General features: G+C 40.8%; 2 protein-coding genes across 6 annotated transcripts in view; one reads left to right on the plus strand and one right to left on the minus strand.

Moving 5' to 3' along the window:
• Positions 1-14,994, minus strand: part of RP9 (RP9 pre-mRNA splicing factor) — a 22,969-nt gene extending 7,975 nt beyond the window's left edge. The window contains exons 1-2 of one of the 3 annotated variants that reach the window (XM_004762633.3): positions 14,868-14,994; positions 14,278-14,325 (exon numbers count right to left, since the gene is read on the minus strand). In XM_004762633.3, coding sequence (XP_004762690.1) covers positions 14,278-14,318 — 41 coding nt within the window. In that variant the 5' untranslated portion in view covers positions 14,319-14,325; positions 14,868-14,994. Of the gene's footprint in view, positions 1-10,245; positions 10,633-14,277; positions 14,326-14,867 lie in introns of those variants that run through there. The other 2 variants (XM_045062865.1, XM_004762630.3) reach the window with 2 other exon arrangements.
• Positions 14,995-15,193: 199 nt separating this feature from the next.
• The window catches only part of BBS9 (Bardet-Biedl syndrome 9), a 447,161-nt gene continuing 434,458 nt past the window's right edge, over positions 15,194-27,896 (plus strand). Inside the window, exons 1-2 of one of the 3 annotated variants that reach the window (XM_004762628.3) lie at positions 15,199-15,710; positions 15,872-15,957. The gene's annotated coding sequence lies outside the window, so the exon portion shown is untranslated. Of the gene's footprint in view, positions 15,958-27,896 lie in introns of all 3 variants that reach the window. The other 2 variants (XM_045062860.1, XM_004762629.3) reach the window with 2 other exon arrangements.

The raw sequence follows: 27,896 nt of genomic DNA on the forward strand, positions 1-27,896 counted from the left end.
CAGTTAATAAAATATGCCCAGCAGTCAGAGATCCCATATAAATAAACTGATGCTATACCACATCCTGCAGAGATCCAGAGCTGAAATTCACTGAGGTAATAACTAGGTGTCGGAGCACAGTGACTTTATTGTTGAAGAAGAGAAAGCAAGAGATTGCAGGGGAAATGTCCAAGAAGACCTGTGAGCTAATCATGGTTCCAAACTGTCACAGCTGTCAGGTTATTTACCTAGCAAAACATCCACTTACTCAACACTGAAGAGGCGCATGGTGGGGGGAAGGTTGAGAAATCTTTTCTAACTTGATTGGGAGCAGCATGGGGGCTGGGGGAGGCAGGAGCAAAGCTGGAGGAAGGGCCTATTGCAGGGGAAGGAAATGGGGTTGGGGTTGATCTGTCCTAGTGGCTTCCTCTCTCACTTCCCTGCAGCTCCTGGTTCAAATCCTGCCCACCCACCCTGCCTGCAGAGTCAACTGCTCCTCTGCTCTGATAGCCTCGGACCCCTGCACGGTACCTGGACGACAGACAGCATTTAGTAAGACTGCTGCTAGAGTAAGCAGATGTATGATGTGTGGGAATGTACTTTTCTTTCGAGTTCTCAGTACCCCTTCAAGATTCCTAAGGGAACATACATTATGCCTATGCTCCCAATTCATTTTCACTTCCCAACACTCTGCTGGAATTGTCCTTAAGGATTCTGGATTTCAAATCTGGAAAATCAGCACCAAATACTCATGTACATTAAAAAAATTTTTTTTTGAATTGGGCTATAATTTACAGGTAACATTATTACTTTTAGGTGTAATCATACTCATTTTTAAGTACTGTCACACTATTGGGTATCAAACATAATGGATCCCTCTATCCAACTTGATATTTTCCTCCTAACAAAAAAAAAAGAACAGGTACAATAGGGGAAACTAAACTTAATTCTCAGGAAATACTGAAGGTTCACCTTGAAAGCTTACTCATTACAGAAGTAACTAATCAACAATTATGCCAGGCATAGTGCTAAGTATCAGAAGAGAGAACTAAGGCTATAGAAAACTTGCTGTTGTCCAAAATCCCTAGGAAGAGTGAGGCAGTGTACTCCCCAATCCATGGATTTATTTCCCTTGAATAAAGAACATCAAACTCATTATTACATCACATTATTTTCGTTATTTGACTCTTTTTATAACTGTGCAACTGTTTTGCTTTGAGTTTTTGGAGTGGAGAACCCTACATTCCAGCTGTAACATTTTCCAGTTAGAAATGAATGGGCTCTGGGGGTGTTAAAAAGAAAACCATAGGCCCCAAATGGAGCCACTTAGGCCATGTCACCAAACTGGGCCTTAATATATATATTTTAATTACAGTTTTAACCCCCCCACCCCCATAATGGTAGTCTTAACCCTCAGCAGGAATTTTCTTATCAGTACCAATAAACTAATCTGTTACATGGGTCCCCTTGATCCCTCCCCCAAAAGAAGAGGTGATCTGCATGATAAGACTCCCTGCTCTTCCACCTAAGGGAAAGTGAGCTTGCCTGGAACAATCCTTTCTTTTCTTTTGCTACTAAATTCATTTACCATCCTGCTTACAGAAATCTTCCATTTTCTATGACTCTTTAGAGCATCTCTCTGCTTGCTAGATGGGATGCTGCTGGATTCATGAATCAATTAATAAAGCCAATTAGATCTTCAAATCTATTAGGTTGAATTTTTGTTAGCATAGGTAAAAAGTTTTTTGGTTTGAATTCTGATTCATTCTCACTGTTGTGTACTTTGGACAAGTTCTTTAATCTTTCAGAGCCTCAATTTCCTCAGTGATGAATAGGTCACAGCAAACGTCTCTTTCATCTCTGGAAAAGAACTTCACAATGCAGGCTTCTGCTCCTTCTGTTAAAAGCAAGTCATTGCTCTCTGCAGCGTTATGAGGTAGCTCAGAACCAGAGCACTAGCATGACAAAGGCCTAGATGTGGACCAGCAGAGGAGCCTGGCCTTCCCAGGTAAGTCTTCACATCTTTTTATAGATCTGCAGCTTTACAGGGATTTGCCAGCTGCTCCTAAGTGGAGGTGGGTAGAGAACTGGCAGCAGACTTCCCACAGACACCATCCCCAGCTGAGCTTACTGCCTTTCTAGGCCATGGGACTCAGGAGACTCCTCTTTCATATCACTGCCTTTTCCCCCATGTACGTGGGGCATTAGAATTCAGCCAAGTCTATCCCCATTCTCTTGTGAGGCTCATGAAATATGCCTTATTACAGGTATTAAACTATCATGTTAAAATCTCAGAATAAGGAAGGGCAGGCCAGGGACTCTTGACATCTTTTTTTCTCCAACATCAGTTCCAACATTTTTCCTCATTGATTCCAACAATTGGAAGCTACACCAATTAAGAGGCCGAATTGGGACAATCACCCAGATCTTGTGACATCTGGAGTTCTTTCACTGAGCTGCAAACCCTGTTCTAAGTCAGCAATGCATTTCTTATATTAGTAACTGTTCATGGGTTAAATAAATTGTGTAAGGGCACATAGCCAGCCCAGTGAGCCACTGTGCTCACTTGTCCATGACTTTTAGTACATGTTTAGCTGAATCCAGTAATTATTCTAGCACTATGTTTGCCACTAGAAAGCAGAGGACTCCAGGAACACTTTAAATTCGGAGCCTGAATACAGTTTAGTTTGGGCACAAATACTGTTGTAAATCTAGTTTTCCCTAAAAATTCCCCGCCCAACATTGCTCATTTATCCTTTTTATTTATTGCAATAAAATTTATATACCATATACTTCCCTCTGTTTTGACAATACCCTCCCCAACCCAGTGCAAAATACTATGAGGCTAGAGGGAGGTAATAACAAGGACAATGACCTCATGCCCTCTCTGAGGCAGGGGTGGGTTGAGTGTGTGCAGATATTAAATGCATACATGTTTGGTTGTTGATACTGGGAATCCATGCAGCTGCAGATAATTCTAAGGAGGTTTTGAGGGGAAATGTCAAGTGAGGAATCAGCATCTATCTGAGCCAGGCCCTGACATTCACCAAGTTAATGTAAAACAGAGCTACAGTGTTTTTGTTTTTTAAGATTTTATTTATTTATTTGACAGAGATCACAAATAGGCAGAGAGGTAGGCAGAGAGAAAGAGGGTGAAGCACGGAGCCTGATATGGGGCTCAATCCCAGGAACCTCAGATCATGACCTAAGTCAAAGGCAGAGGCTTAACCCCCCTGAGCTAGTCAGGTGCCCCCCGCTACAGGGTTTTTAATCACAGATTTTAGCAAGGACAAGCCTCTATCATCTGGTTTGCAGACCAGGAATCACTTTGTTACAGCAGAAGACTTCCCCTGTCTATGCTCAGTGGCACCCAGGCACCAGACTGGCTAGGCCCTCCTTATTTCTGGCCAGGGACTGAACTGAGAGAGACCCAGAAAGCCAGAGAGGCAGGAAGCAAATTCTGAGGCTGGGTGTCTGTGTACTCAAAGAGTATTTCAAACTCTTTAAGATATTTATACCTCTTCTATAAGGAGTAATACATAAGCATTTCAGTTCAGATCTGTGCCTTAACCTTGTAAACCTCCAGGGAAGGACTCATTTTAATGCTTCAGAATGGCTGCAAATTATAGAAACACTTAATGATTTAATGTTTTCTTTTCCTGACCCTCTTTTTATGCACCAGCTTTAAAGACCCTTCAGAACAGATGAACTATTGGGAGGTTACAGGAGTTGTGAGAACAGACCAAGGGAAAAGTGAAATGTTTTTCTTTGGCCCTTCTCTTAAGATGTGAAAGAAAACAACTTTAGTGGGTATGATATTGAAACTTATAATAAGAAATATATATTTGGTCTTCACTGATCTGGCACACAGTTCCTAAAAACCTTGTAATTTCCTGTATAAAGGCTATAGGAGCATCTTTTCTTATAATATTTAGTTTTGTTCCTAGTTCCTGAAATAGGTCCAGAGCTATAAAGGTGAAAAGTTTTTATTCATAACAAACCCCTTTCAACCGAACTGTTTATGTGAATGAGGTGACTTTTGCAAACCTCCTAAAGATGAGGCCTGCTTGCCAGGGGAACCAATTCTGTGATAAGAGGGTTGGAACTTTCAGCTCTACCTCCAGGGAGATTGAATTAATCGCCAATGGCCACTGATTAATCAATAATGCTAATGTAATGAAGACTCTATTTAAAAAAACAAAAAACAAAAAACAAACAACCCAGGGGTGCCTGGGTGGCTTAGTTAGTTAAGCGTCTGCCTTCAGTTCAAGTCATGATCCCCAGGGTCCTGGGATTGAGCCCCAGGTAAGGCTCCTCACCGAGCAGGGAGGCTGCTTCTCCTCCTCCTGCTCGTGCTCTCTCTTGCTGTCTCTGTCTCAAATAAATAAAATCTTAAAAAGACCAAACAAGAACAACAAAAACCAAAAACCCAAAAATGGATTTCAGAGATTTCAAGTTTGAACAGTTGGAGGTGTGGCATATCGGAAGAGGACATGGAAATTCCCTGCCCCTTCCCACACACCTTACCCTACATATCTGCTTCATCTGGCTGCTCCTGAGCTATAACCTTTTATAATATATCAGTTATCAAGTAAATAAAAATGTTTTCCTGAGTTCTATGACCTGCTCTAGCAAATTAACCAAACTAGAGGGGGGTGCTGGGGGAACCTCTGCTGTACAGAACCTCTGCTGTACAGAGGTGGTTAGAAGCAACATAGACTTGTGACTGGCACCTAAAGCGTGTGCACAGGGACAGTCTTATGAGTTGAGCCCTTCACCTGAAGGTTCTGACACTGACTTCAGCTAGACAATGTCGGAATTAAATCTGTAAGATGTGTACTTGGTGTCCTCTGAGAAAAAGGAAAATTTCTTGGTGGTGTTGGAAAACTCCCACACAGAGTAGTGCTCTGAGTATAGTATGAGTGTAGAAAAGGAAAACAGGAGTGTTTTTTCCCTTATATCAGATTAAGGATGAGAAATGCCATGAATCATTACAGCAAAGAAAACTTCCCTTTGGCTTCATCTCTGGATGCTTCCAAATAAGGATTGTGATGGAGGCTTCTCCACTCTCATCCTCACCATTGTTAATCCAGAGTTCTTCTAAAGGGACAGAGGAGGACTTAGTCCTTGAAGAAGACTTAGTCCCTCAAGTTGTTTTGGGTATAAACAGAATTAACTTTTTAGATATGATATTTCCAGAGCAAATACTTCCACTATTTTCCGGTGGAAAGCTGTGGCATGCCATATGCTTAGGCCTCTCTTTTAGCAAGAATAATGGAAATTTGCCTTTAGGAAGGTGCTACAGTCCCCCATCAGCCATTCATTAGAAACATTAATGCTATCCTTTATAGACTGGGACTTAAGGGACATTGGAAGGGAAGAGGTATCATCTTCATAAACATCCAGTAATCCAACAATACTTTCTTTGGTCACAGGAGGTGTACAAATAACATATGGCCAAACTAAAATCCACATTCCTAAAAAATATGTAAAAGTTTTTGCCTAAGTAGAAAAGGAATGTGATAAGAACTAACTACACATTTTGAAATCTGTTATTATTAGCAATGGATGTCTCTAAAAAGTCCACTTTACAACTGTTTCTTCAAATTTAAAGGAACATGGTTGATGTTTTTTCTGAGGGCTTGACAATTCTTTAGTTTATGTAACATGTCAAAAAAGATATCTCTTAAAGTCTAAAGTAATATTTAGCTATTAAAAACAACAGATCTTGGGGTGCCTGGCTGGCTCAGTTGGTAGAGCATATTGACTCATGATCTCAGGGTTTTGAGTTTGAGCCCCATGCTGGGTATAGAAATTACTTAAACGAACAAACAAACAAATAAACAAAAACAACCAGACAAAAATGGGAGTGTGTTTATTATACAGTTGTCTTTTGCACTGTCACAGTTGAGAGGTGTACACTCTTTGTAGTTAATCCTTAGAAGTAAAAAAAAAAAAAAGTTCACGGAGGTTCATTATTTTGTACCATCTGTGAAGCCTTGCTAATATATTAATTCAGATTATATTAAGTTTCTCTGAGCAGTATGAAGACCAAATTTAGATAAGAGAGCAGAAACCTTTATCTTCCCAACTGGGAAAGGGGAAAGAAATCTTTATTTTGCCAAGTACTTAAAAATACTCTTATATTCCTGAGTGTTGGCATAAGATTTCTTTTAGAAAAGTCCTTCATGTAAGCATACTCAATTCCAGTCGTTGTTGTTCCCATAGCTCACTCCTATGGGATGGAAGGCAGAGATGAAACTGCCACATGTATATATAGAATCTCCATTCTGTTATGTTGAGTAGACAAGGGACACTTGAATAATAGGGTTGGAGCATGGTTAGAGCACAGGGTGGGTGATTCAGATGCCTATGGGGTCCTGGCAGGTATGGACAAAGGGTAAGAAAAGGTAAGGTCAAGTGTAAGAAGCTGACCAGAGGAGTATTAGGTGACCTACTGAAGGCAACCAGGGGGTAAAAGAATTTGAATTCAATTTTTAAAAAACCACTTTGAGGCTTCCCATTTTACATGGCTGGCTGGCTAACTTAGCTATTTGTCTTCCTTTTCATTGCAGTCTGATATCCCTACGGTGAGACTTACCAGTCAATAAACCAGCACTTTTGCATTCTCTCTCTCTCCCAACTGCTCCCTTCAAAACAGCTTTATAATGCCTCACTCTTAATGGGGGGAGATCCAAGGATCCCTGAACATTAGGAAAAAACCTCGCAGTAAAAGAAATCACAGAAAAAGGCAAGAAGAAACAGACAACAAAGAAGAAAGTAAATGAAAAAAGAAAAAATGAGTATCCTTAAAGATCATAGATTTGTTATTGAGGAAACAATAGAATGCTATGAGAAAAAGAATTCCCAGAACAAGAAACTCTTCAAAGTTAAAAATCAAAACTTAAAAGTACAATGGTGGAAGGATTAGAAGCTAAATCTTATAGAAAGTAGAATGAAGGGGCATATGGGTGGCTCAGTCGTTAGGCGTCTGCCTTCAGCTTAGGTCATGGTCCCAGTGTCCTGGGATCCAGCCCCATATTGGGCTCCCTGGTCAGTGGGAGCTTGCTTCTCCCTCTTCAGCCCCCTGTGCTCGTGTTTCCTTTCTTGCTATCTTTCTGTCACAAATGAATAAAATCTTAAAAAAAAAAAAAAAAAAGTAGAATGAAAAGAGGATCACAGTAGTCTAAAAGTAAGAAAAAGCAAAATGAAGGAAAGGAAATTAAAACACAGATCATATATGAATATTAAATACCACGAAGTATCGAGAAAATTAAAAAAAAATATGAAATCTGGTGAGAAGAAGTTCACATCATGAAACTGCAAGGGACACCTGGGTAGCTCAGTTGATTAAGTGTCTGACTCTTGATTTCAGCTCAGGTCATGATCTCAGGGTTGTGAGACTGAGCCCTAAATCGGGGTCCCCACTTAGTGTGGAGTCTGCTGGAGATTCTCTTCCTCTTCCACTCCCTCCATGCATGCTCTCTCTCTAAAATAAATAAATATATCTTAAAAAAAAAAAACCCTGCAAAATACTAAGTATAAAGGATTCTTTAAAGCTTGCAAAAGGGGAGCAAGAACAATTTCTTTACAAAAGAAAAGGAATCAGAATGGCATCAGATTTCTCTGCAATACTGGGAGCTAGAAAATGGTGGCATACCACCTTTAAAAGCAAGTGAAAATAATTTCTAGCCTAGAATTCTGTACTTAGCCCATCTAACTTTCATGTTTGAGGGTAGGATAAAGGCATTTTCAGATATGTAAAGACTCAACAAATTTACCCCAGTGCATTTTTTAAAAAATATTTTACCCATTTATTTGTCAGAGAGAGAGAAAAAACGAGCACAAGTAGGGGGAGCAGCAAGCAGAAGGAGATGTGGGACTCCATCCCAGGACCCTGGGGTTGTGACCCGAGCCAAAGGCAGACCCAGCACCCTGGCCCAATGCACTTTTTATAGTAAATAACATAATATACTTGAACAAAATGAGGTAAAGAAAGAAAGGAAGACACAGGGTCTAGAAATGGGGTCCAAGACCGAAGAGTGATGAAAGCAGTTTTACACCAGGGCTAGAATGTAACCAAAGTGTACTGGAGAACAGAAGGAAGATTCTGTTTTAAAAATGAACAGACTGATGGCTGTCTGATATGTAGGAACATGTAGAAAAAGTACTCTTAGCTTTTAAAGCCTTTCAAATAAAATTAGCTGCAGGTAATAGGAAGTTCAGGCAAATGAAAAAAATCGAGGCGCCTGGGCGGCTCAGTGGATTAAGGCTTTGCCTTAGGGTTAGGTCTTGGTCTCAGGGTCCTGGGATCAAGTCCTGCATTGGGCTCTCTGCTCAGCAAGGAGCCTGCTTCCCCTCTCTTTCTGCCTCTCTGCCTACTTGTGCTCTCTGTCAAATAAATAAATAAAATCTTAAAAAAAAATCGAGGTGCTTATTAACTAGATGAAAAACAACAATTGTGCTAGAAATCAAAACAAATCACAAAACATCTTTTGGTGCAAACGTAAACAATACCGAATAGTTAAAATAATGTTAATACCAACTACTGAGTTAACAAAAATTATAAGGGAGCTATATTAGAAGGATGGATGTAAGAATGGTAGGGAAAGAAAACTAAAACCTCATGTATGTGACATGAGGTTTACAGGTAATGGTTATTGTTCAATCTAAAAAAGCAGCTTAAGCATATAATTTGGAAATAAGTAGTTAAGTCCTAGAAGAAAAAAACTGTTTCCTTATTGTAAACTTGGTTGGAGGGAGGGTTGAAGGGAGTGTATGGGTGACTACAGAACAGGGATGTGAACCACTACTTTTTGAAATTAGTGCCTTAGTACTATTTGATGTTTAAATTAAAGTATTACTCTAACAATAAAAGTCCCTGAATTAGCCAAACCAAATATGTCAGCAGCCCAGAAAGTTTAAATCCCTGTAGTGGAAAAATCCCACTGATTCGGGAATCAGATGCCTGGGTCCCTCTTTATTTTTGCTTGTTTACAGGTCAATGTATCCTTGATCAAGTTATTTAACTGCTGAACCTGCATTTCCTCATCTGCAAAAGGAGGTTATAATCTCTCTGACATCTATGAGTGCTCTGTGAGCTACAAAATAAATGTATAGTGTTAACTACTATCTGGTGTCCCACTGTTAAAGATACCCAGGGTCAGAGTGGGCTGTGTGAAGCTCAGGCTTGTACTAGGGAAAGATATTTGAACATCTGCATTGCATAGGACAGGACCACAGAGGGCCCAAAGGGGCCAGGACTGGGGGCACTAGCAATGTAGGGCCTGTATCCTGTAACCACTGCCTCACTGGGGTGAAATTCAGCTCAGGGGTCACACTGAAAAGAGCAGGCCAGCCTCCAACAGTGCAATGCATTTTGTGTTAAAGCTCCCAGGTTAATTATAAAGAATCTGATTTCTTTGCGGATTATTCCTTACATCATAGCTTAGGTAATGCAAGTGCCTGAAATAGAATCGAAGAATGTTTGGAAGAACTCCGTGAGCACCAATCTTACAAGTCTGCCAGCTAACTACAGAAAGACAGAATCACAGAAAAGAACTGGAAGGTCAGGACTCCACCTCCTACCTGAGGTTTCAGTCTCCTTTCCAATCCGCCCTCCTCCCGCGGCTTCCAGACTCTCTCCCTGATCCCGCTGGAGCTGGGGGCGCACCGCGCCCCTTTCGGTTGCTGACCAGCAACCCCAGGAGACTCTGGTCCTAATTCTTTTGGCTGAGCTGGAATTGGCCTCTTTGTAGCCCCCACCCGTCTTGCTGGTAAAAGCCCTCAGGACTAAAGAGAACAAGTCTCCACTCTTCCGTCTTTGGGATCTTTAGGGACAGGTCCGTCACCCCATTCTCCAGCCCTGCCCTCCCCACCGCACTAACGGTAGAGGACGGCGTGTTCTCTTCCCTTCTCAGCCGCAGATGAAGGGAATGGGGGGTTATCCGGTGCCCGGCGGGCCCCGTGAACCGACCACCCTGAAAGGGCAGGACGGCAGCGCTCACCGCACCTGCCGCGTGTTCAGTCCCCAATTCCCCACCCAGCGACCACGGAGTGCCGCACGGTCCTCAGCGCCAAGCAGAGCCGCGGCCGCACGACCTCGGGCGGGGAGTAAAGCCCGAGCTCCCCTGCCGGGCCAGGCCGCTCGGCGCGCCGGGGGAACGGCCCTTCCCTCCCCGCGGAGGCGCGACTGCAAGTCCGGGCGCCAGCGCCGCACGGGTCCCCGGGAACCCAGCCTCCCGCGCCCCCGCGGCGCCGGCTCACCGCGACCCAGCGCCTCTCGGAGGAGCGGGGGCGGCGGGAACTCACAAGGACTCCAGGTGCTTGAGCTGCTGCAGCTGCTGCGCGTCGTGCCGCCGCCGCTTCTGCTCCCGGCGCCGCTGCAGCTCCTGCTCGGCCGGCTCCCGCGGCCGCCGCACTCCCCCGGCCCCCGCATCGTCGCGCCCCGGCCGGGACGACATCGCGGCCCGCCGGGTGAGGTGGCGCGGCGGCGCACCTCAGGCGGCAGAGGCGGCGAAGACGGCACTTCCTTCACGCCGCGGCCGGCCGGGCCCGCAGCGCCCCCTCCCGCCGCCCGCCCGAGTAGGGCCCGCTGTCCCCGCCGAAGCCTCGTGGTCCCCGCCTCCCGTCAGGCCTCCCCGCCGCCTCCCGTGTAGTGGCCCCAAGTCCGCGCTGGGAGCTCCCGGGCCCCGCCGCTAGGCCGACCGGGGTCGGAGCGCGCCCCCTAGCGGCGGCCGCGAGCTGGGCGGTGGAGGCCTGCGGGACGGCCGGGGAGCCCCGCCCCCTCGCGCGCGCCCCTCCCCTGGGAGGACCCGGGGACCCGAACCCGGAGGCTTTGCAGCCCCCCTGGCTAGACTCTGGCTGTGCTACTTGGTGCTGGGATTCACCCAGCTTTGAAGAAAGTAAGACACCTCAGAGTAATTCTCTAATTTTCCAGCGCTTGGTTAAGACAGAGCCAGCCTGCAGTCTATCTTGACAAGGTTTGGGTGCCGCGCGGAAGGCTGTAGACACTGAGCGCTTTTTATGTGCTCATCACTGAGCTGAGCCAGTAAGAAAAGTTGATTTAGGGGCGCCTGGGTGGCTTAGTGGGTTAAAGCCTCTGCCTTCGGCTCAGGTCATGGTCTCAAGCCCCTGGGATCAAGCCCCACATCGGGCTCTCTGCTCAGCAGGGAGGCTGCTTCCCTTCCTCTCTCTCTCTACCTGTGTCTCTGTCTACTTGTGATCTTTCTCTCTCTGTGTCAAATAAATCAATAAATGATCTTAAAAAAAAAGTTGATTTAATCTTTAAAAACGTACTAAGTGCTGTTATTACCTGTATGTATTACCCTTCTTTTATAGATAAGGAGGCCGAGAGAGTTAAATAGCATGCCCAAGGATGCAGCAGTAGAAGTCATGGAGCCAGGCTGCGAATTGTTCAAGTGCTTAACTAGGTTGTATTTTGTAAATGCATCTGATATGTGAAGTTCCGCTCACTATTTAGCTTTAACATAATGGAAGAAACCACAAAGAAGTAAAAGTAATAGGATAGGGAATATTCCCCTCAAATGTGGCATTCAATATGGTTAATACTTAAGGTATATAAGAAATTGCTTCGTATTTATTAGAGAAGATCCAAATGAAGGAATGCACAAGGGCTACAGACAGAAACACAGTATTACACTGATATGTCCTAGAGCTTGGGAATTAGGTTCTCCCCCTGGAGGGAAGAACTGGTGCATAAAACATCTAGTAGATGATGCAAGTTACTTAGACCAGTTAATGCCCCATAAATACCCTGGCTGTGAGGTGCTTAAATCTGGTTTTCTGGGTCTCCTAGAGGTTTGATGAACTACCTGATTCCATTAAAACTAGCTTTTGTTTAATCAGATAGAATGGATTCTGTTGTCTGTGACTAAAGAACTCTGTCAGAGACAATGGTTGCAAAGTTACTTTTTTAAAAGGATTTATTTATTTATTTGACACAGAGAGATTACAAGTAGAGCTGCAGAGAGAGATCACAAGTAGAGCTGCAGGCAGAGAGAGAGAAGCAGGCTCTCCACTGAGTGGGGAGCCTGATGCAGGTCTTGATCCCAGGACCCCAGGATCATGACCTGAGCAGAAGGCAGCCGCCTAACTGACTGAGCCACCCAGGTGTCCCAGTTTTGTTTTGTTTTGTTTTGTTTTGAAGGTTTTTATTTATTTGAAAGCAAGAGAGAGAGCGTGGCGGGGGTGGGGGTTTATAGAACCAAAGTGGGAGGGAGAAGCAGAAGCAGACTCCTGGCTCATGCAGCACTCCATCCCAAACCCCTGGGATTGTGACCTGAGCCAAAATCAAGTCGGTTGCCTAATAACTGAGCCACCCAGGTGCCCCACAAAGTTAGTGTTTAAAATAAATCTGGATGTCCTGATACTAAAGGAATATAATGGTAGTATAATTAATTATTTAGAAACATAAGGTTTTCTTCTTACACTTTAGAGCCTCTTACAGTTCTCACACATGAGAAGTGAAGATACTCAATAACTCAGTCTGTGAATGGTGAAGTTCTTGGTCCCAGCTTGTGTGCAAGTCCCTGCTACTGGTGTGATTCCATATATCTGAGCACTTTTTGTCTATGTTTGAGGTGAGTTTTCCTGGGTCCTGATAGTATCAGGGCCCATGGAGTCTCCTGAGCAAGAACCCACTCACTAATGGTCATAGGCCTCAGGCACCCAAGCTTTGCCAGCTGCCAAAGCCACCCCAGGAGGGAAGGAAGCATTCCAGTCATTTGGTTGGTGTGAGCCACTCAGATTTATCTCTGAACTAGGGAGTCGTCTGAACTCTGGGGAGAGCCAGAAGATGTAAGGTTATAAAGGTGAAGGAAAGAGCTAATAAAAATTTCAAAAACATTCATTTATTCATTCATCAAACACTGAATTAGACCTGCTGTGTGAATGTGTTCTGAGTCTGGAGGAGAAACCTGTCTCTGCCTTTGTGGAGCTTACATAAGAAAAATGTTGAACTGACAATTACCCATATCTTAAAATTTCAGTTATGATCAGTTCTATGGAGATGTATAGGGGTACTTATTCTAGTGGTGGCCCACGAAGCCTTCCATGGGGAAGGAAATATCAGCAGAGTAGAAGCTGGTGGAGCAAAGGAAAGTATCCCAAGAGGCAGAGTAGCCTGTGGAAAAGGGGCTTCATGTACCGAAGAAATTGAGAGAGAAGGCAAGTGTGGGGCTGAAGCCTGGGGAGCAAGGAGAAGAGTGATGAAATGAGGCCGGAGAGGCAGACCGGACAAGACTTTCCAGGATCTTGTAGACCTTGTGAAGTACTGGATCTTATAGTAAGTGTGGTAGGAAGGAAATGAAGAAAACAAAGTTGGAAGAAGTCATTATCATACTGGAATTTTAAACATTTCTCTAGCTACCACATGGTCCCATACTATGTGATGCTACACATATTCTGCAGCTATTGATGTGCCAAATGTGCCTTTTTGACATTCATTCATTCTAGAAATATTGATTTGGACTGATAAATGCTATGTTCATGTTGTTCAAATTTGGGGTCAAGAGTCATTAGAGGATTGTGAAATCCACTCAGGGAATTGGCAGCAATATCATAAACCATGAAATAAAAAAGGAAAGAATAGAAAGTAGAAGTATCAGAGGGCATCACATGCAAATAAGTTAGGTATTATCTTTCCAAATTAATTTTGCCCTATGAGTTAAAGCAAAAAATAATTGAGATCTGTGTTGTGAATATTTAATGATCCAACATGCTTCATATAGTGTCTGGCACATATATTTATTGTGTACCTGGCTCAATAAATTATTGGCCTTTGTAACAGGTATAGTCCTTTATGTCTCTAATATGCATGAGGTTTAAAAAAAATAACATCTGTTGGGTGGGCAGTTCTGCTTTGGGGTTACTTGATGGATCTCTGCAGTTAGTTAACTCTGCTGGGTTTGGTTGGTCTAAAATGACCTTATTCATGTATCTAGAGGAGCAGTGGAGATGACCTGACATGTTTCTCCTCATTCAGCAAGCTTCTACAGGTCAGTCACATAGAAGTGGTTGCAGTATCTTCAAGAGAAGCATGTGAGGGAGAAGCACTTTTTGAAGCTTTGCTTTCATTATATTTACTAATGTTTCATTGACCAAAGCAAGTTAAATTTAGATTTAAGGGTAGAGCTACAAAGTCACATTGTAAAGAAATGGCCACACAAAGATGGAAAAAAACTACAGCTATTTTTTTTAAACTCTTGCACTCATTAGGAGGAATTATGGCACCCAGTTGTTGAAAATAAGCTTTTTATGCCAGAAATGATAAGTTACCTGAGGTTTCCCAGCAAATAGTATTCTTCACACTGTCCCATGCTGTCACTGAAATAGAATGAATTTGGATATCAACCCTTCCTCCTGTCACAAGGAATATGTTTTTTTAAAATTAAGTAGTTACATATCTTGGTGGGTTGAAATATAAATTGGTAGTTCAAGATAATTTTTTCTTTTTCCTTCTCTCTCTCTCTCTTTTTAGTAGGCTTCATGTCCAGCATCGAGGCCAATATAGGACTTGAACTCATTCATTATACTCAGATCAAGACCTGAGCTTAGATACAATCAGCTGCTTAACCAACTAAGCCACCCACGCACCCTGAAGGTAATTTTCACACAGTATTTTATTATATGATTTAAAAAAAATCTTTTATTCTAGGGGCACCCCTTTGGTTTTGAAAACAAAGATGAAAAAAAATTTTAAAAAACTGGCATTATTATTATGTTCAATTGTAAAATTGAACATTTACCTACCTATATGCCAGATAATCCACTCTAAGGTCTATGCTCAAGAGAGACTGCACAAGGGATCAGGAGCCATGTATAAAAACCTCAGAGCAGCACTTTTTCTCCTAGGAAAAGATAAGCACCTGGAAATTGTTCAAATGCTCCACCGCCTCCACGATGTTGGTCTTCCGCCCCTGTCTTCCTCTTCAAGGTGAATGTGTCCTGGGCCAGCACTACCCAGCCATCGGGCCTCGCACACTGGCTCTCGCTCCTGCCACCTGGCCACCGCCGCCTGGTCCATACCTTTGCCTCCTTGGCCTCCGAGCGGGAAAAGTAACTGTTTCTGAAGGATGGGAAGCGCGAGCCCGCGGAGGAGCGCGGACGCTCCGCCCCTCCTGAGCGAGTCTCGCCCCCGCGCGAAGCCCCACCCCGCGCGCTGACACGCGGGACGGGGATGGCGTGGGGGGGCGTGGTCTGCGTCCACAGCGGAGGCGGGAATCTGGTCTTCCTGGGACCCAATTTCTGAGGAACTGTCCAAGGACGGGAAAGGGAATGGTATTCATTATCTCTGTGCTAATGAGGACCAGGGAATGGTTCACTCCAGCCCTCTCCTTTAGAAATCTGATCCCGACCGGACCGACGCAGGAAAAGTCTTCTGCCTTCCACCCTCTCAGCCGCTCTGGACTACAATCCCCAGAAGGCGTCGGAGCTCGGCTGACTGACTTGCGCAGCGGCGTTCGTTGTAAAGTGCTATGACAACAGGGCGAAGACGGCTTGGAGTTAGGCGGGAGCGGGGAGTTGTCTCTTCCGCCGTTGCTGTCCTCTGTTTGCTACATCCCACTGATTGCCTCCCTCACCATTTCCTCCTCTTTGTGAGAAGCAGGACTTGCCGTTGTTGTGGCCTGCGTGGTCTCTTCCAAGGGATTGATGCCGTTTTCCCTGCGTGTCTACGGGGTTGACACAGAAAGGATGCAGGTTTACTCCTTGTGGGTGTCGCTCCAACTTTGTGGGGTTGGTGGTGCTCCCTGGTGAGGCTCTTTCTCTCCGTCTGGGACGTGGAACAAGTTGGAGCAGGGGAACGACAGGGAGTAGTGAAGCGAGGGGTTGCTTTGCACCGCACCCTCCATTCTTGCTCTCGTCGTTTCAGCCCTGGGACCCTGGCAGGCGTTCTTCAAGGAAATCTCCGGAGAGTTCGAGGAAAGGTGGCGCAGGACCCACCGGATTGAGCATCAGGTAAGAGTATGTCCGAAATTAAACACTGGGAGCGTAAATGCCCTTTCTGTGTTTTGTTTTGTGGGCAAGATCGATCCGCTGATGCCACGGAATGGTTTGGGGGGATATATTGGATGATACGTTTCTTAGGAATGATGTCTGCATTAAAAATAAAAACGCAACTAGGAGCACAAAGTGAAAATCTTGTGAACATTTTTGAGAAAGGCTGATAAATTTTTTTCAAGATTCCATTCAGGAATGTCACGTGGTGCACTAGCATCCTCTTCCCATGACACTTCAATAGGTCTTGTGAGCCAATGGTCAAAGCAATTCTCAGCCTGTGACTGCAGTAGGATACATGCGTTAATACCCTCTAATTCTTGTAATAGGATTATTGCTTCTCCTTCTCTCTCTATATTGCAGACCACAGCAGTTTAGATACACTGAGCTAATTTTTATCAGCACTTCCTTTCCTTAATTAAATCCTACAATTGACTTCTATTTCCTGGAGAAATTAATAGTTTTGTTTTGTTTTTTTTTGCCACCTCACTTTTACTTTAAACATGAAACCGCATCACACACCTACACAACTTGAAGATGCTAGGAGGAAAACTATAGGTCGTAACTAAAGTTGTTAGAAATATGTAAAGAGAATAATTACAGGGATTTTTGTGTGTGTGTGTGTGTGTGTGAATAGACTAAATCCGTATTTAGAAGAACTTTAAAAACTTGCAAATAATTTATAAATTGAGTTTAAGGAATTTTTTGTTTTGTGGAATTGTGTGTAATTGCTCTTAAAGTACATCCACACACTTACATTTTTGGTACAAGTTCTTGGTGGAAACATTTATTGAAGGGGAAAAAATCCTATATCATAGTATATAGTAGTTGTTAATGTTACATATTTTGATGTATCTAGCAAGTCTCATCCCTCAGAATACTTTCAAATATTTCTCAAAAATTATTGAAACAAAAAAAATTTTTGAAATACATGATGTTATTATAAAACATCCCTGTCAATTATCATTTCAGTGAAAGATTACTGTCATTTTAAATTTTTAAACATTTTAAAAAAGATTTTATTTATTTATTTGACAGGTAGAGATCATAAGTAGGCAGAGAGGCAGGCAGAGAGGGAGAGGAAGGGATGCAGGCTCCCTACTGAGCAGAGAGCCCGATGTGGTCCTTGATCCCAGGACCCTGAGATCATGACCTGAGCCGAAGCCAGAGGCTTAACCCATTGAGCTACCCAGGTGCCCCTGTCATTTAAAAAAAAAAATGTCCTGTTTAAATATTCAATCCAGAAGTTCAGACTGGCATGGTTCAGAGTACATTCCACCACCACCACTTCTATTACTACTACTAAGTTACTAATGACATTTATTTGACACTTAAATTGAGTACATCCTATGGTTAAGCAGTTACATGTGTTAGGCTATTTATCTTACCACCCCCCCCCCCAGAACAATTAGGAGATTAGAAGGTGAGGGACTTGTTTAAAGTCACTCTTCTGACAAATGGAATGGAAAAGGGAACCCAGATATGTTTTAACTCCCTCTCCTATGCTCTTTTATTGAAAATTTTAATACTAATTGCTTATAATATTGTCTTCAAAAGCAGCATTCTTGGGGCACCTGGGGCATCTGCCTTCTAATCCACATATTCTCTCTCTCTCTTTTTTTGAAAGGGAGAGAGAAGATGAGGGGTAAAGGGGTGGGGAGAGAGAGAAAGAGAAAAAGAAATAATTTTAAGCAGTTTCTGTGCCCAGTGTGGAACCAAACTCGGGGTTCAGTCTCACAACCCTGAGATCATGACCTGAGCTCAAGTCAAGACTGGATGCTTAACAGTCTGAGCAACCCAGGTGCCCCCACATTTTCTTTCCATAGGATTCTTGGGGTAATCTTTGTTGCAGCAATTCTTCTAGTCATCCTTCTATGTTGTAGGACTAGGCCAATGGGGTGTTAAAACATCCATATCTTAAATGAAGACTAAATCTCACTAAATTTATTTTTAAAGATTTCATTAATTTTTTTGACGGAGAGAGAGATCACAAGTAGGCAGTGAGACAGGCAGAGAGAGAGAGGGAAACAGGCTCTCCCCTGAATGGGGAGCCCTATGCAGGGCTCAATCCCAGGGCCCTGAGATGATGACCTGAGCCCGAGCCCAAGGCAGAGGCTTAACCCACTGAGCCACCCAGGCACCCCTAAATCTCAGTAAACTTTGCTGTGAAAGATAATGTATGTAAGTAAGTATTAAAAACAAGGAAATGTTAAGTGTGGAAGAGTATTTCTGGAGTTTAGGGGATAAAGAGATTATCTTCTGTTTATTCTAATGAGACGTAAGAAATCAATCACTTGTGGTCATAGGTATGGACCTTTTAAACCTACAAATAATTGTTTTCTAGTCATCCTTTAAAAATTAAATTAGGTGGGAGTGCCTGGGTGGCTCAGTTGGTTAAGCATCTGCCTTTAGCTAAGGTCATGATCCCAGGGACCTGGGATCCACCCCTGTGTGCGGCTCCCTGCTCAGCAAGGAGTCTGATTGTCCTTCTGTTCTCCACCCCTCATGTTCTCTCTCTCTCAAATAAATAAATTTAAAAAAAAATTTATTTAGGTGTATGAAAATACTTTCTTGCAGTTTTAACTTGCTGTGATTTCAATTAGTATCAACAGAGTATACCATTTTAGTCTTTGTGGGGTGTTTATGACTTTGGAGTAGACAGTCTGCTTTGGGATGCTACTTCTATTACTTACTAGTTGTGACCTCTTGGGTGGATTTTTAACCTCTCTGTATTCAGGGATACCTGAATAGTAGTACGTGCCTTTTACTTTGTAGTTCTGTTTTGAAGATTAAAATAGAGTATTTGCAAAGCACTTAGAACACTGCCTGGGACTTAGTAAATGATTAGTAAGTGTTAGCTATTATTTTCCTTTCTAGTGAAGGGAGATGATAGCTATTGAAAACCTGATTTTTGGTTATTGTTGTCCATTTACTTAAAACAGAAAATCCCTGAGGACCTGGAAATCTACATTGAATGAAAGGGGATAAAATGCAAATCCTTGTTTCTTATTTTTATTCAAGGCAGTTAACTAAACCAAATGAAAAATCAGTTCATACATATTTAATATTTTGTTATTCAGCATCCTTTTTTGTTTTTGTAACAGGAAGTCCAAGTTTCACAGCTAAAAAATGTCTCTTGTTTCTCCTATATAATTTGTACAGTTCAGTGTTACTTTTGTGTATTCACAGATATGTGCAACCATCACTTGCATTGCAGTCAATTTTAGAATATTTTCATCACTTCAGAAAGACTCCTCTCATCCTTTACCTGTAACTTTCCTGTCCTTTTCTTCCCACTGGACCAAAGCAGCACTAATTTACTTTCTGTCTGTATGGATTTGCCTATTATATACATTTCATTTGTTTATTTATTTGTATGCTTATTTATTTTTAGTTGAAGTAATAGTAATACAATATTTAGTTTGAGATGTATTCTATACATTTTATATAAACGGAATCATAAAATATGTTGTCTTTAGTGACTGGCTTCTTAGAATAATGTTTTCAAGGTTCAGCCAAGTTGTAGTATATGTCAGTACTTTTTTATTGCTGAATAACATTCCATTTTATGGATCTGCCAACATTGTGTTTATATATTCATCAGTTGGTAGATATTTGGATCATTTCTACCTTCTGAATGGTATGAATAATGCTAATATAAGTTTTCATGTGTAAGTTTTTATGTGGACATATGTTCTCATTTCTCTTGCAACCTTGAACTGGAATTACTGGATCGTATGATTACTCTGTTTAATTGTTTGAGGAGTTGCCAGATCACTTTCCAAAGTGGTCATACCATTGTACATTCCCACCAGCCGTGTATGAGCATGTTGGTTTTTCCACATCTTTGCCCAAACTTGTTTCTATGTGACTTTTTGATTCCAGCTATCGTAGTGGGTATGATGTGGTATCTCATTGTAATTTTGATTTACATTTCCCTGTTGGCTAATGATGCTGAGCATCTTTTCTTGTGTTAATCAGCCATTTTTATATCTGGCTTGGAGAAATATTTATTCAGATTCCTTGTCCATTTTTAAACTGGGTTTCTGTCTATTATTGAGTCATAAGTGTTCTTTGTATGTTACAGATATGTGTCTTTAAAAAAATTTTTTTTAAATTTATTTGTGAGAGAGAGAGTGAGAGCCTAAGCTGGAGGAGAGGGAGAGGGAGAAGCGGGTTCCCTATTGAGCAGGGAGCCTGATGTGGGGCTCAATCCCAGGACCCTGACATCATGACCTGAGCTGAAGCAGATGTTCACCTGACTGAGCTACCCAGGCACATCCAGATATGTGTCTTTTTATCAGAGATATGATTTGCAATATTTTCTCCCATTCTGTAGTCATTATTTTCACTTTCTTAGTGTTGTTTGAAGTTTAAAATTTTGGTGACTTATGCTTTTGGTGTCAAGTTTAAGAATCTATCACAATATCTAATATAATGAAGATTTACTTTTAAGTTTTCTTCTAAGAAGTCTTCTAAGAGTTTTATAGTTTTAGTTATACATTAGCATACAGAAAGGTCTTTGTTTCATTTTGAGTTGGGTTTTTTTTTTTTTTTTTTAATATGGTTTGAGGTAAGGGTCCAACTTCATTCTTTCTCATGTTGTTATCTAATTATACAAGAACCATTTTTTGCAATTTCTCATTGAATGGTGTTAGCATCTTTGTTGAAAGTCAGTTTACCATAGGTGTATAAACTTATTTCTGGGAGCACCTAGTGGCTCAACAGGTTAAGCCTCTGCCTTCAGCTCAGGTCATGATCTCAGGGTCCTGGGATCAAGCCCCGCATGGGGCTGGCTCTCTGCTCAGCAGGGAGCCTGCTTCTCCCTCTCTGCTTGCCTTTCTTCCTACTTGTGATCTCTCTGTCAAATAAATTAAAATCTTTAAAAAATTATTTTTATTTTTATTTTTTATTTCTGGATGCTCCATTCTTTTCTATTTATCTATATGTCTAGCCTTATGCAGTACCATACTATGCTGAATACTGTTGTTTTGTAGTTAGGTTTTGAAATGGGAAAATCCTCCAACTTTGGTTTTTTTTTTAAGATTTTTATTTATTTGACAGAGAGAGAAAGATCACAAGTATGCAGAGCAGCAGGCAGAGAGAGGGGGAAGCAGGCCCCCTGCTGAGCAGAGAGCCTGATGTGGTTCTCCATCCCAGGACCCTGAGACCATGACCTGAGCTAAAAGCAGAGGCTTAACCCACTGAGCCACCTAGGCACCCCAAATCTTCCAACTTTGTTCTGAAATGCCAATTGAATATTAAGCCTCCTGCTCCTTCAGTTCTTCTTTTTTAAGATTGTCCTGGCTATTTTGATTGCTGGGAATTTTTTAAGATTGTCCTGGCTATTTTGATTGCTGGGAATTTTTTTTTTTTTTTTAACATTTATTTAATTATTTATTTGAGAGAGAGAGAAAATGTGTGTGTTGGAGAGGGGGAGAGGGAGAGAGAATCTCTAGCAGACTCTTGGCTGAGTGATGAACCCATATACAGGGCTGGATCTCATGACCCTGATATGCCCTGAGCTGAAATCAAGAGTCAAGACGCTTAACTGACTGAGCCACTCAGGCGCCCCACTTTCTGGCAATTCTATATCAACTTCAAAATAAGGTTGTCAATTTGTACGAAGAAGCCATATGGGAATCTGATAAGGATTGCACTGAACCTGTGGATCAATTTGGGAAGTATTGGTTCTTAATAATGTTATAACTTCATGGACATGAGATATTTTCTTTTTTATTTAGATCTTTAATTCTTTCAACTGTGTTTTATAGTTTTCATCATATTTGCTTTATGCTTGTTTTGTTAAATTTACTCCTAGGTATTTTATTCTTTTGGATGTTATTGTAAATGCAATTGTTAAATTAAGTTTCAATTTTTGGATTGTTCATTGCAAATACATAGAAATGCAGTTGATTTTTATGTATTAATACTTTTGTATCCTTCAATCTTACTTAACTTGTTCATTTACTCTAATAGTTTTTCACCAAATTTCTTAGGATTTTCTATACACCAGATTGTGTCATCTGTGAGTAAAGATAGTTACACTTCTTCCTTTCCAGTCTGGGAGCCTTTTAGTTCTTTTTCTTACCTAATGGCCTGACTTAAAACCTCTAGTACAATGTTGAATAGAAGTCGTGAATATGGACTCCCTACTCTTGGGTCTGATCTTAGCAAAAGAGCATCTAGTCATTTATCATTAAGTATGGTATTAGCCATGGGTTTTGCATAAATGTCTGTTATCAGTTTGAGGAAGTTCTGTTTTAAGTATTTTTATAATGGAATAGTGTTGGATTTTATTTTGTCAGATGCTTTTCTCAAGTTGAGACGATAGGGTTGTTTTTAATTTTTGTTTTTGTGGGTAGTTTTTTGATTTAGATTTTCTTTTTCATCTTTAGTCAGCAACAGATAGCTGGAATCAAGGTGAATAATGCTGATGTCCTGCTCCTTGCGGAAAGATAATTCTCTGACAGGGAGTTATGAGGAGAGGGTGCCTCTATTCTTGGCTGTATCAGTCTGGAGTGGAGTTTCTATCTTGTTTTGAGCCTGGAGTGAGGAGATAAGGAGTGAGCATTGTTTTTTTATAAATACTACAGACTCTTAATTTTCTTACTGAGTTTTAGTAGATTTTTTTTGTTTCTTTATTTTCCATATAGTCTTAGGACAATTTCCAGAGACTTTAAATGATTGTTTTAAAAAATAATTTTCTCCAGTTTTGCTGGGGGGTGGGTCCATGGAGCTTCTCATATGTCATTCTGAAAGTGAAATCCTCTGAAATTTTTAAATTTTCAGTTGGATAGCATAATGCTTATGGGAGACATACTTATGTTATCAAAAGATTTGGTGAGGGTTCCAGTAGATAACAAAGTACTCTGTAAGACTATTAAAGAGTAAGTTAAAAAGTTATATACAAGCATATTGGGAATAAAACTGCTGTGTGCAAAGAGAAAAATTTTTAAAGATTTTATTTATTAATTTGAGAATTACCTGGGGATATTGTTTGAGGTGGGGCTGAGGTTTTGCATCATAAACTCTTGGGTGATAGTGGTGGTGGTCCATGGATTACACTTTGGGTAGCAAGGAGCTAAACAATATAGGAAAGAAGGGCTTAAGCAATTAATGAAGTGGAAGGTGACTAAAGAGAAACCGATAGAACAGGAGAAAGAGGAAGGAACTAAATGTTGCCTGTGTTATTTTGTCAGCAGGAATAGATCTTAAATTTTATGATTGCAGTTCTTGAAGAATTAGTGCTTCATAACATTCCCATTTACAGACAATGTTGGAGAGTTAGTTTTTCATATTGGAGGGTTTTTTCATTTTTATTTTAGCAAGCTGAACAAATTTGCTCATTAACAAAGATTTTTGAGTCCACTTTCACATAATAGCGATTTTTTTCCTGATGCAATCATGTGTGTTTATAGTCATTTTATTTTTTAAAAAAAGATTTGTTTATTTATTTGCCAGAGAGAGAGAGAGAGAGAGAGAGAGAGACTGAGCACAAGCAGGGGGAGTGGCAGGCAGGGGGAGAAGTAGGCTTCCCACTGAGCAGGGAGATCATGGGGGACTCAATTCCAGGACCCTAGGATCATGATCTGAGCCGAAGGCAGCTGCTTTACTGACTGAGCCACCCAGGTGTCCCTCACTTTAATTTTTTATATATTATTTAATAGCATTGATGGAAAAAACTCTTCTCTATGACCATTATTGGGTGTTTAATATGGTCTCTAGGCATTTCCCATGAGGTTCTCTTCTGCTCACATGAGGGGAAAGATACCCCTTTGGATATCGAGATCTTCTCTTCCTATTTTCTCTCCTTGAGATTCCTTTAAAACTGGCTGACGCAGAATGTGTACAAAGGATCATACCTGTTGGTTAGTCTGTTGTTTCTATTTTTGACTATGTCTCCAAATGGAGTTTTGATCCCTAGCTTTCATTCTTTATGACATATCAGCAACATAGAGCTGGCCACTCTCTTTCTAGAAAACCTTTTCCTCCATTTCCTTCCAGAAGGCATACTCCTGGTTTTCCTTTGGTATCATTGGATGCCCCTCTTCAGTTTTCTTTTCTTTTTTTACCCTGGCCTCTGACCACAGAGCCCAGTTTTTCTACCTTGGAAGTTTGTGTCCGATTTCCTCCAGGACTCCAACCCTCTGCCCCCACAGCCCAGCCTCATGTACCTTTTCTCTTTTTTCATTATAATTTTTATTCTTTCACTGTAATAAATCATAGCCATGATGATAACTATATGATGAATGCTGTGAGTCCTCCAAGTGAGTCTTTAAGTGCTTTTGAATTTGGGTAATATTCTGCTGTGGGCTGCAGGAGAATTATGTATCTTTATACTGATACTCTAATAGTGTGTAACAGCTTTCCATATGTATCTGGAGTATATAATGAAAATATATGGCACTTTTGAAGTACTGTTACTTTCCTCTTAAATAAAAAAAAGTTTAGTAAAAGTGTAAAAGTGTTTGTTACATATTTTGTATACTTGCTGCCAGGTTTAGTCATCTGGCAATCTGTATGGTTATATAATGCCATTAGTAATAACGAGTGTTGCAGATGTTTTTCAGAAACTCTCCCACATGTGTTAAAACTCATTATAGGGTTATTTACCTGCTGTGTTTTTTCCCCTTCACTTCCAACAACACTTTGCCGTTATCTAATTATTTTTTTAGTGGAAAGAGAGGCCTTGGATGGAGTTTTTTTTTTTTCCTGTTTATTTCTTTAAACTTGGCCTCTGAAAAAATATTATAGTCACATAGAAATTATAAAAGTAATGATTTCCCAGTGGCAGCAGAACAATTATCAAACTACTAAATTGATGTTAGTATAATACTATAACTAAACTATAAATCTTATTTTAAAAATATCTTATTTAGATTTCACTAGGTTTTACATTACTTACACTTTTCTTCTTGGAATATAGCTCAAAGAAATTAAAATTTATCCCATGAAACCACCACCAAAATCAGGGTTCGGAACTTTTCTTTTATTCCAAAGAAATTCCTTCTACTAGCCCATTAAAGTCACCCCTCCCCTTAACCCTGGCAATCACTGATCTGTTTTCCATCCATTTAATTTTTTCATTTTGAAAATGTTATAGAAATGGGATTATTTAATATGTGATCTTTTGGGATTAGGCTCTTTTTTTTTTTCCACTCAGCATAATGCCCTTGAGATCCATCCAGGTTGTTATTTTATTTTAAAAAATTGCCAAGGGGCGCCTGGGTAGCTCAGTGGGTTAAGTCTCTGCCTTTGGCTTTGGTCATCATCTCAGGGTCCTGGGATTGAGCCCCACATTGGGGGGCTCTGCTCAGTGGGGACCCTGCTTCCCCCTCACTCTCTGCCTGCCTATCTGTGCCTACTTGTGATCTCTCTGTCAAATAAATAAATAAAATCTTAAAAAAATTGCCGAGTTTTATCTGTGGTAAGGATTTTCCATAGTTTATTTATTCACGCATTGAAGTACATTTGTTTCTTTTCTTCAATGTAGGTTATAAAAAAATATATCATAAAAAGGGTAAAAACTGTGGCAATGGCTAATGTTTATTGAGTGCTTATATCTGGCAAGTATTGTGCTAATAATACTGTGTTCCTTTTTTCCCAAACTAAAAGTTTATATTTTTGATTTTCAATTGTGATAAAATACATGTAACGTAAAATTGCCATCTTAACCATTTTTAAGTGTACAGTTCAGTACTGTTAAGTACATTCACGTTTTTGTGCAACCAGTTTCCAGAACTCCTCACCTTACAAAACTGAATCTCTATACCCAATAAATAAAAGCTCCCCACTTCTTTCTCACCCCAAATGTGGCAAACACCACTCTACTCTATGAATTTGGTTACTCTAGATACTTCATATAAGTGGAATCGTGCCATATTTGTTTTTGTGACTGGTGTATTTCACTTAACATAATGTTCTCAAGGTTTATCCATGTTGTTGCATAGGTCAGAGTTTCCTTCCTTTTTAAGATATTCCATTGTATATATATATACACCACATTTTGTTTATTCAGTCATTCATTGATGGACCTTGGTTTGCCTCTACCTTTCAGATATTGTGAATAATGCTGCTATGAACATGGGAGTACAAATATCTCTTTGAATTCTTGTTTTCATTTCTGTTGAATAGATACCCAGAAGTGGAATGGGTGGATCATATGGTAATTTATATTTTTATTTATTTATTTGTTTGTTAGTTATTTTATTTTATTTTAGAGGGAGAGAAAGCAGGGAAGAGGGGTAGAGGAGAGGGAGAGCGAGAATCTTAAGCAGGTCCCATGCCCAGCACGGAGTACAGCAAAGGACTCGATCTCACATCCCTGAGATCATGACCTGAGCTGGAAACAGCAGTTGGATGCTTAACTGACTGAGCCACCCAGTAGTCCTGGTAATTTATATTTTTAATTTTTTAAGGAACCACCATAGAGATTCCATAGTGGTTACAGTCTTTTAGATTTTCACCAACAGCGCACTAGGGTTCCAATTACATTCCATCCTTGCCAACACTTGTCTTTTTCTAGGTTTTTTTGGGGGAGGGGTTGTTGTTGTTGTTGTTGTAGCTGTCCTAGTGGGTGTGAGGTGGTATTTCATTGTGTTTGTGATTTGCGTTTCCCTAATAATTAGTGATGTTGAACATTGTTTCACATGCTTTATGGCCACTTGTATATCTTTGGTGAAATGTCCTTTGCCCATTAAAAAAACTTTTTTTGTTGTTAATGTGTATGGTATGGGTTCTTTATGTATTGTGTATGTTAACCCTTTATGATATGTAATTTGCAGATATTTTCTTCCATTCCATAGATTATTTCTACTGGGTTCTTATTCCTGACAACATCTTTCTTTATTTTATAGATGAGGAAACTGAAGTATAGAGAGGTTTGGTTACTTTTAATAACCCTCCACTGATTTAATGATTTGTATGGAACTTGGATTCAGGTTTGCACTAGTCCTTCTCCAGAGTCTGCACTTTTCACTACCACATGATTCTCAGCTAGTTCCTTGGCAAACTTAATGAAAGCAAGTAGTCTTGCTTTCTGTGATTAGCCTATGTGGAAGGCCTGCTTTAAGAAGATTGATTTAGATTTTTTCAAATGTATAGCTGATCCTCATTCTTTGCAGATTACCTATTTGTGAGTTTACCTATTTGCTAAAATTTATTTGTAATATTAAAATTAATACTCATGGTGCTTTTGGGTGATTTGTGGTCATGCACAGAGTGGCAAAAAATTTGAATCACTTATTCCCAGCAGATATCAACCATAGGAACTGCCTACTTGTTTCAGCTCTTACACTATAAGCAAGAGTCCTTTTCAGGGCCTGCTTAGTGTCATGTTTTCCACATCTCTGTGGTTTGGGTTTATTTATTTGTTTGTTTTAATTTTTATTGCTTAAAAAGGTCCCCAAATATAATAGTGAAGGGTTTTAATGTTCCTAAGTGTGAGAAGGTTGCCACGTACCTTATAGAGAAAATGTATGTATCAGATAAGCTTCCTTCAGATATGAGTTATAGTGTTGTTGACTGTTGAATTGAATGTTCATGAATTAATAGTATATTAAAGTATCTTTAAACAGTGACTCACAAAAACAAAGTTATGTATTGAATGGTTCATGAAAGTATTGTAACTGGAGGTTCACAAGAGCCCAACTTTTTCTATTTCCCCTACGAATAGTAGTATGGTATTTGCTAATTCAGTGTTTGCCTCAACCGTATAGAATTGGATGTCTTTGAATAAGGAATATTGACTGCATTTCCCAACATTTATTTAAATCAGTGTAGCAGGAAGGAAAGGCTCATTTATATTGAATAAATGAACTCTCATAGAATCCCAGGGTGTGGGATATTTGTTTTGTAAATCAAGAGGTTCAGTGGGTTTTCACATTTACCATATTAGT

The sequence above is a fragment of the Mustela putorius genome, unplaced genomic scaffold (assembly GCF_011764305.1).
Source record: "Mustela putorius furo isolate JIRA1106 unplaced genomic scaffold, ASM1176430v1.1 tig00003845_pilon_pilon_pilon, whole genome shotgun sequence".
Taxonomy (NCBI): Eukaryota; Metazoa; Chordata; class Mammalia; order Carnivora; family Mustelidae; genus Mustela; species Mustela putorius.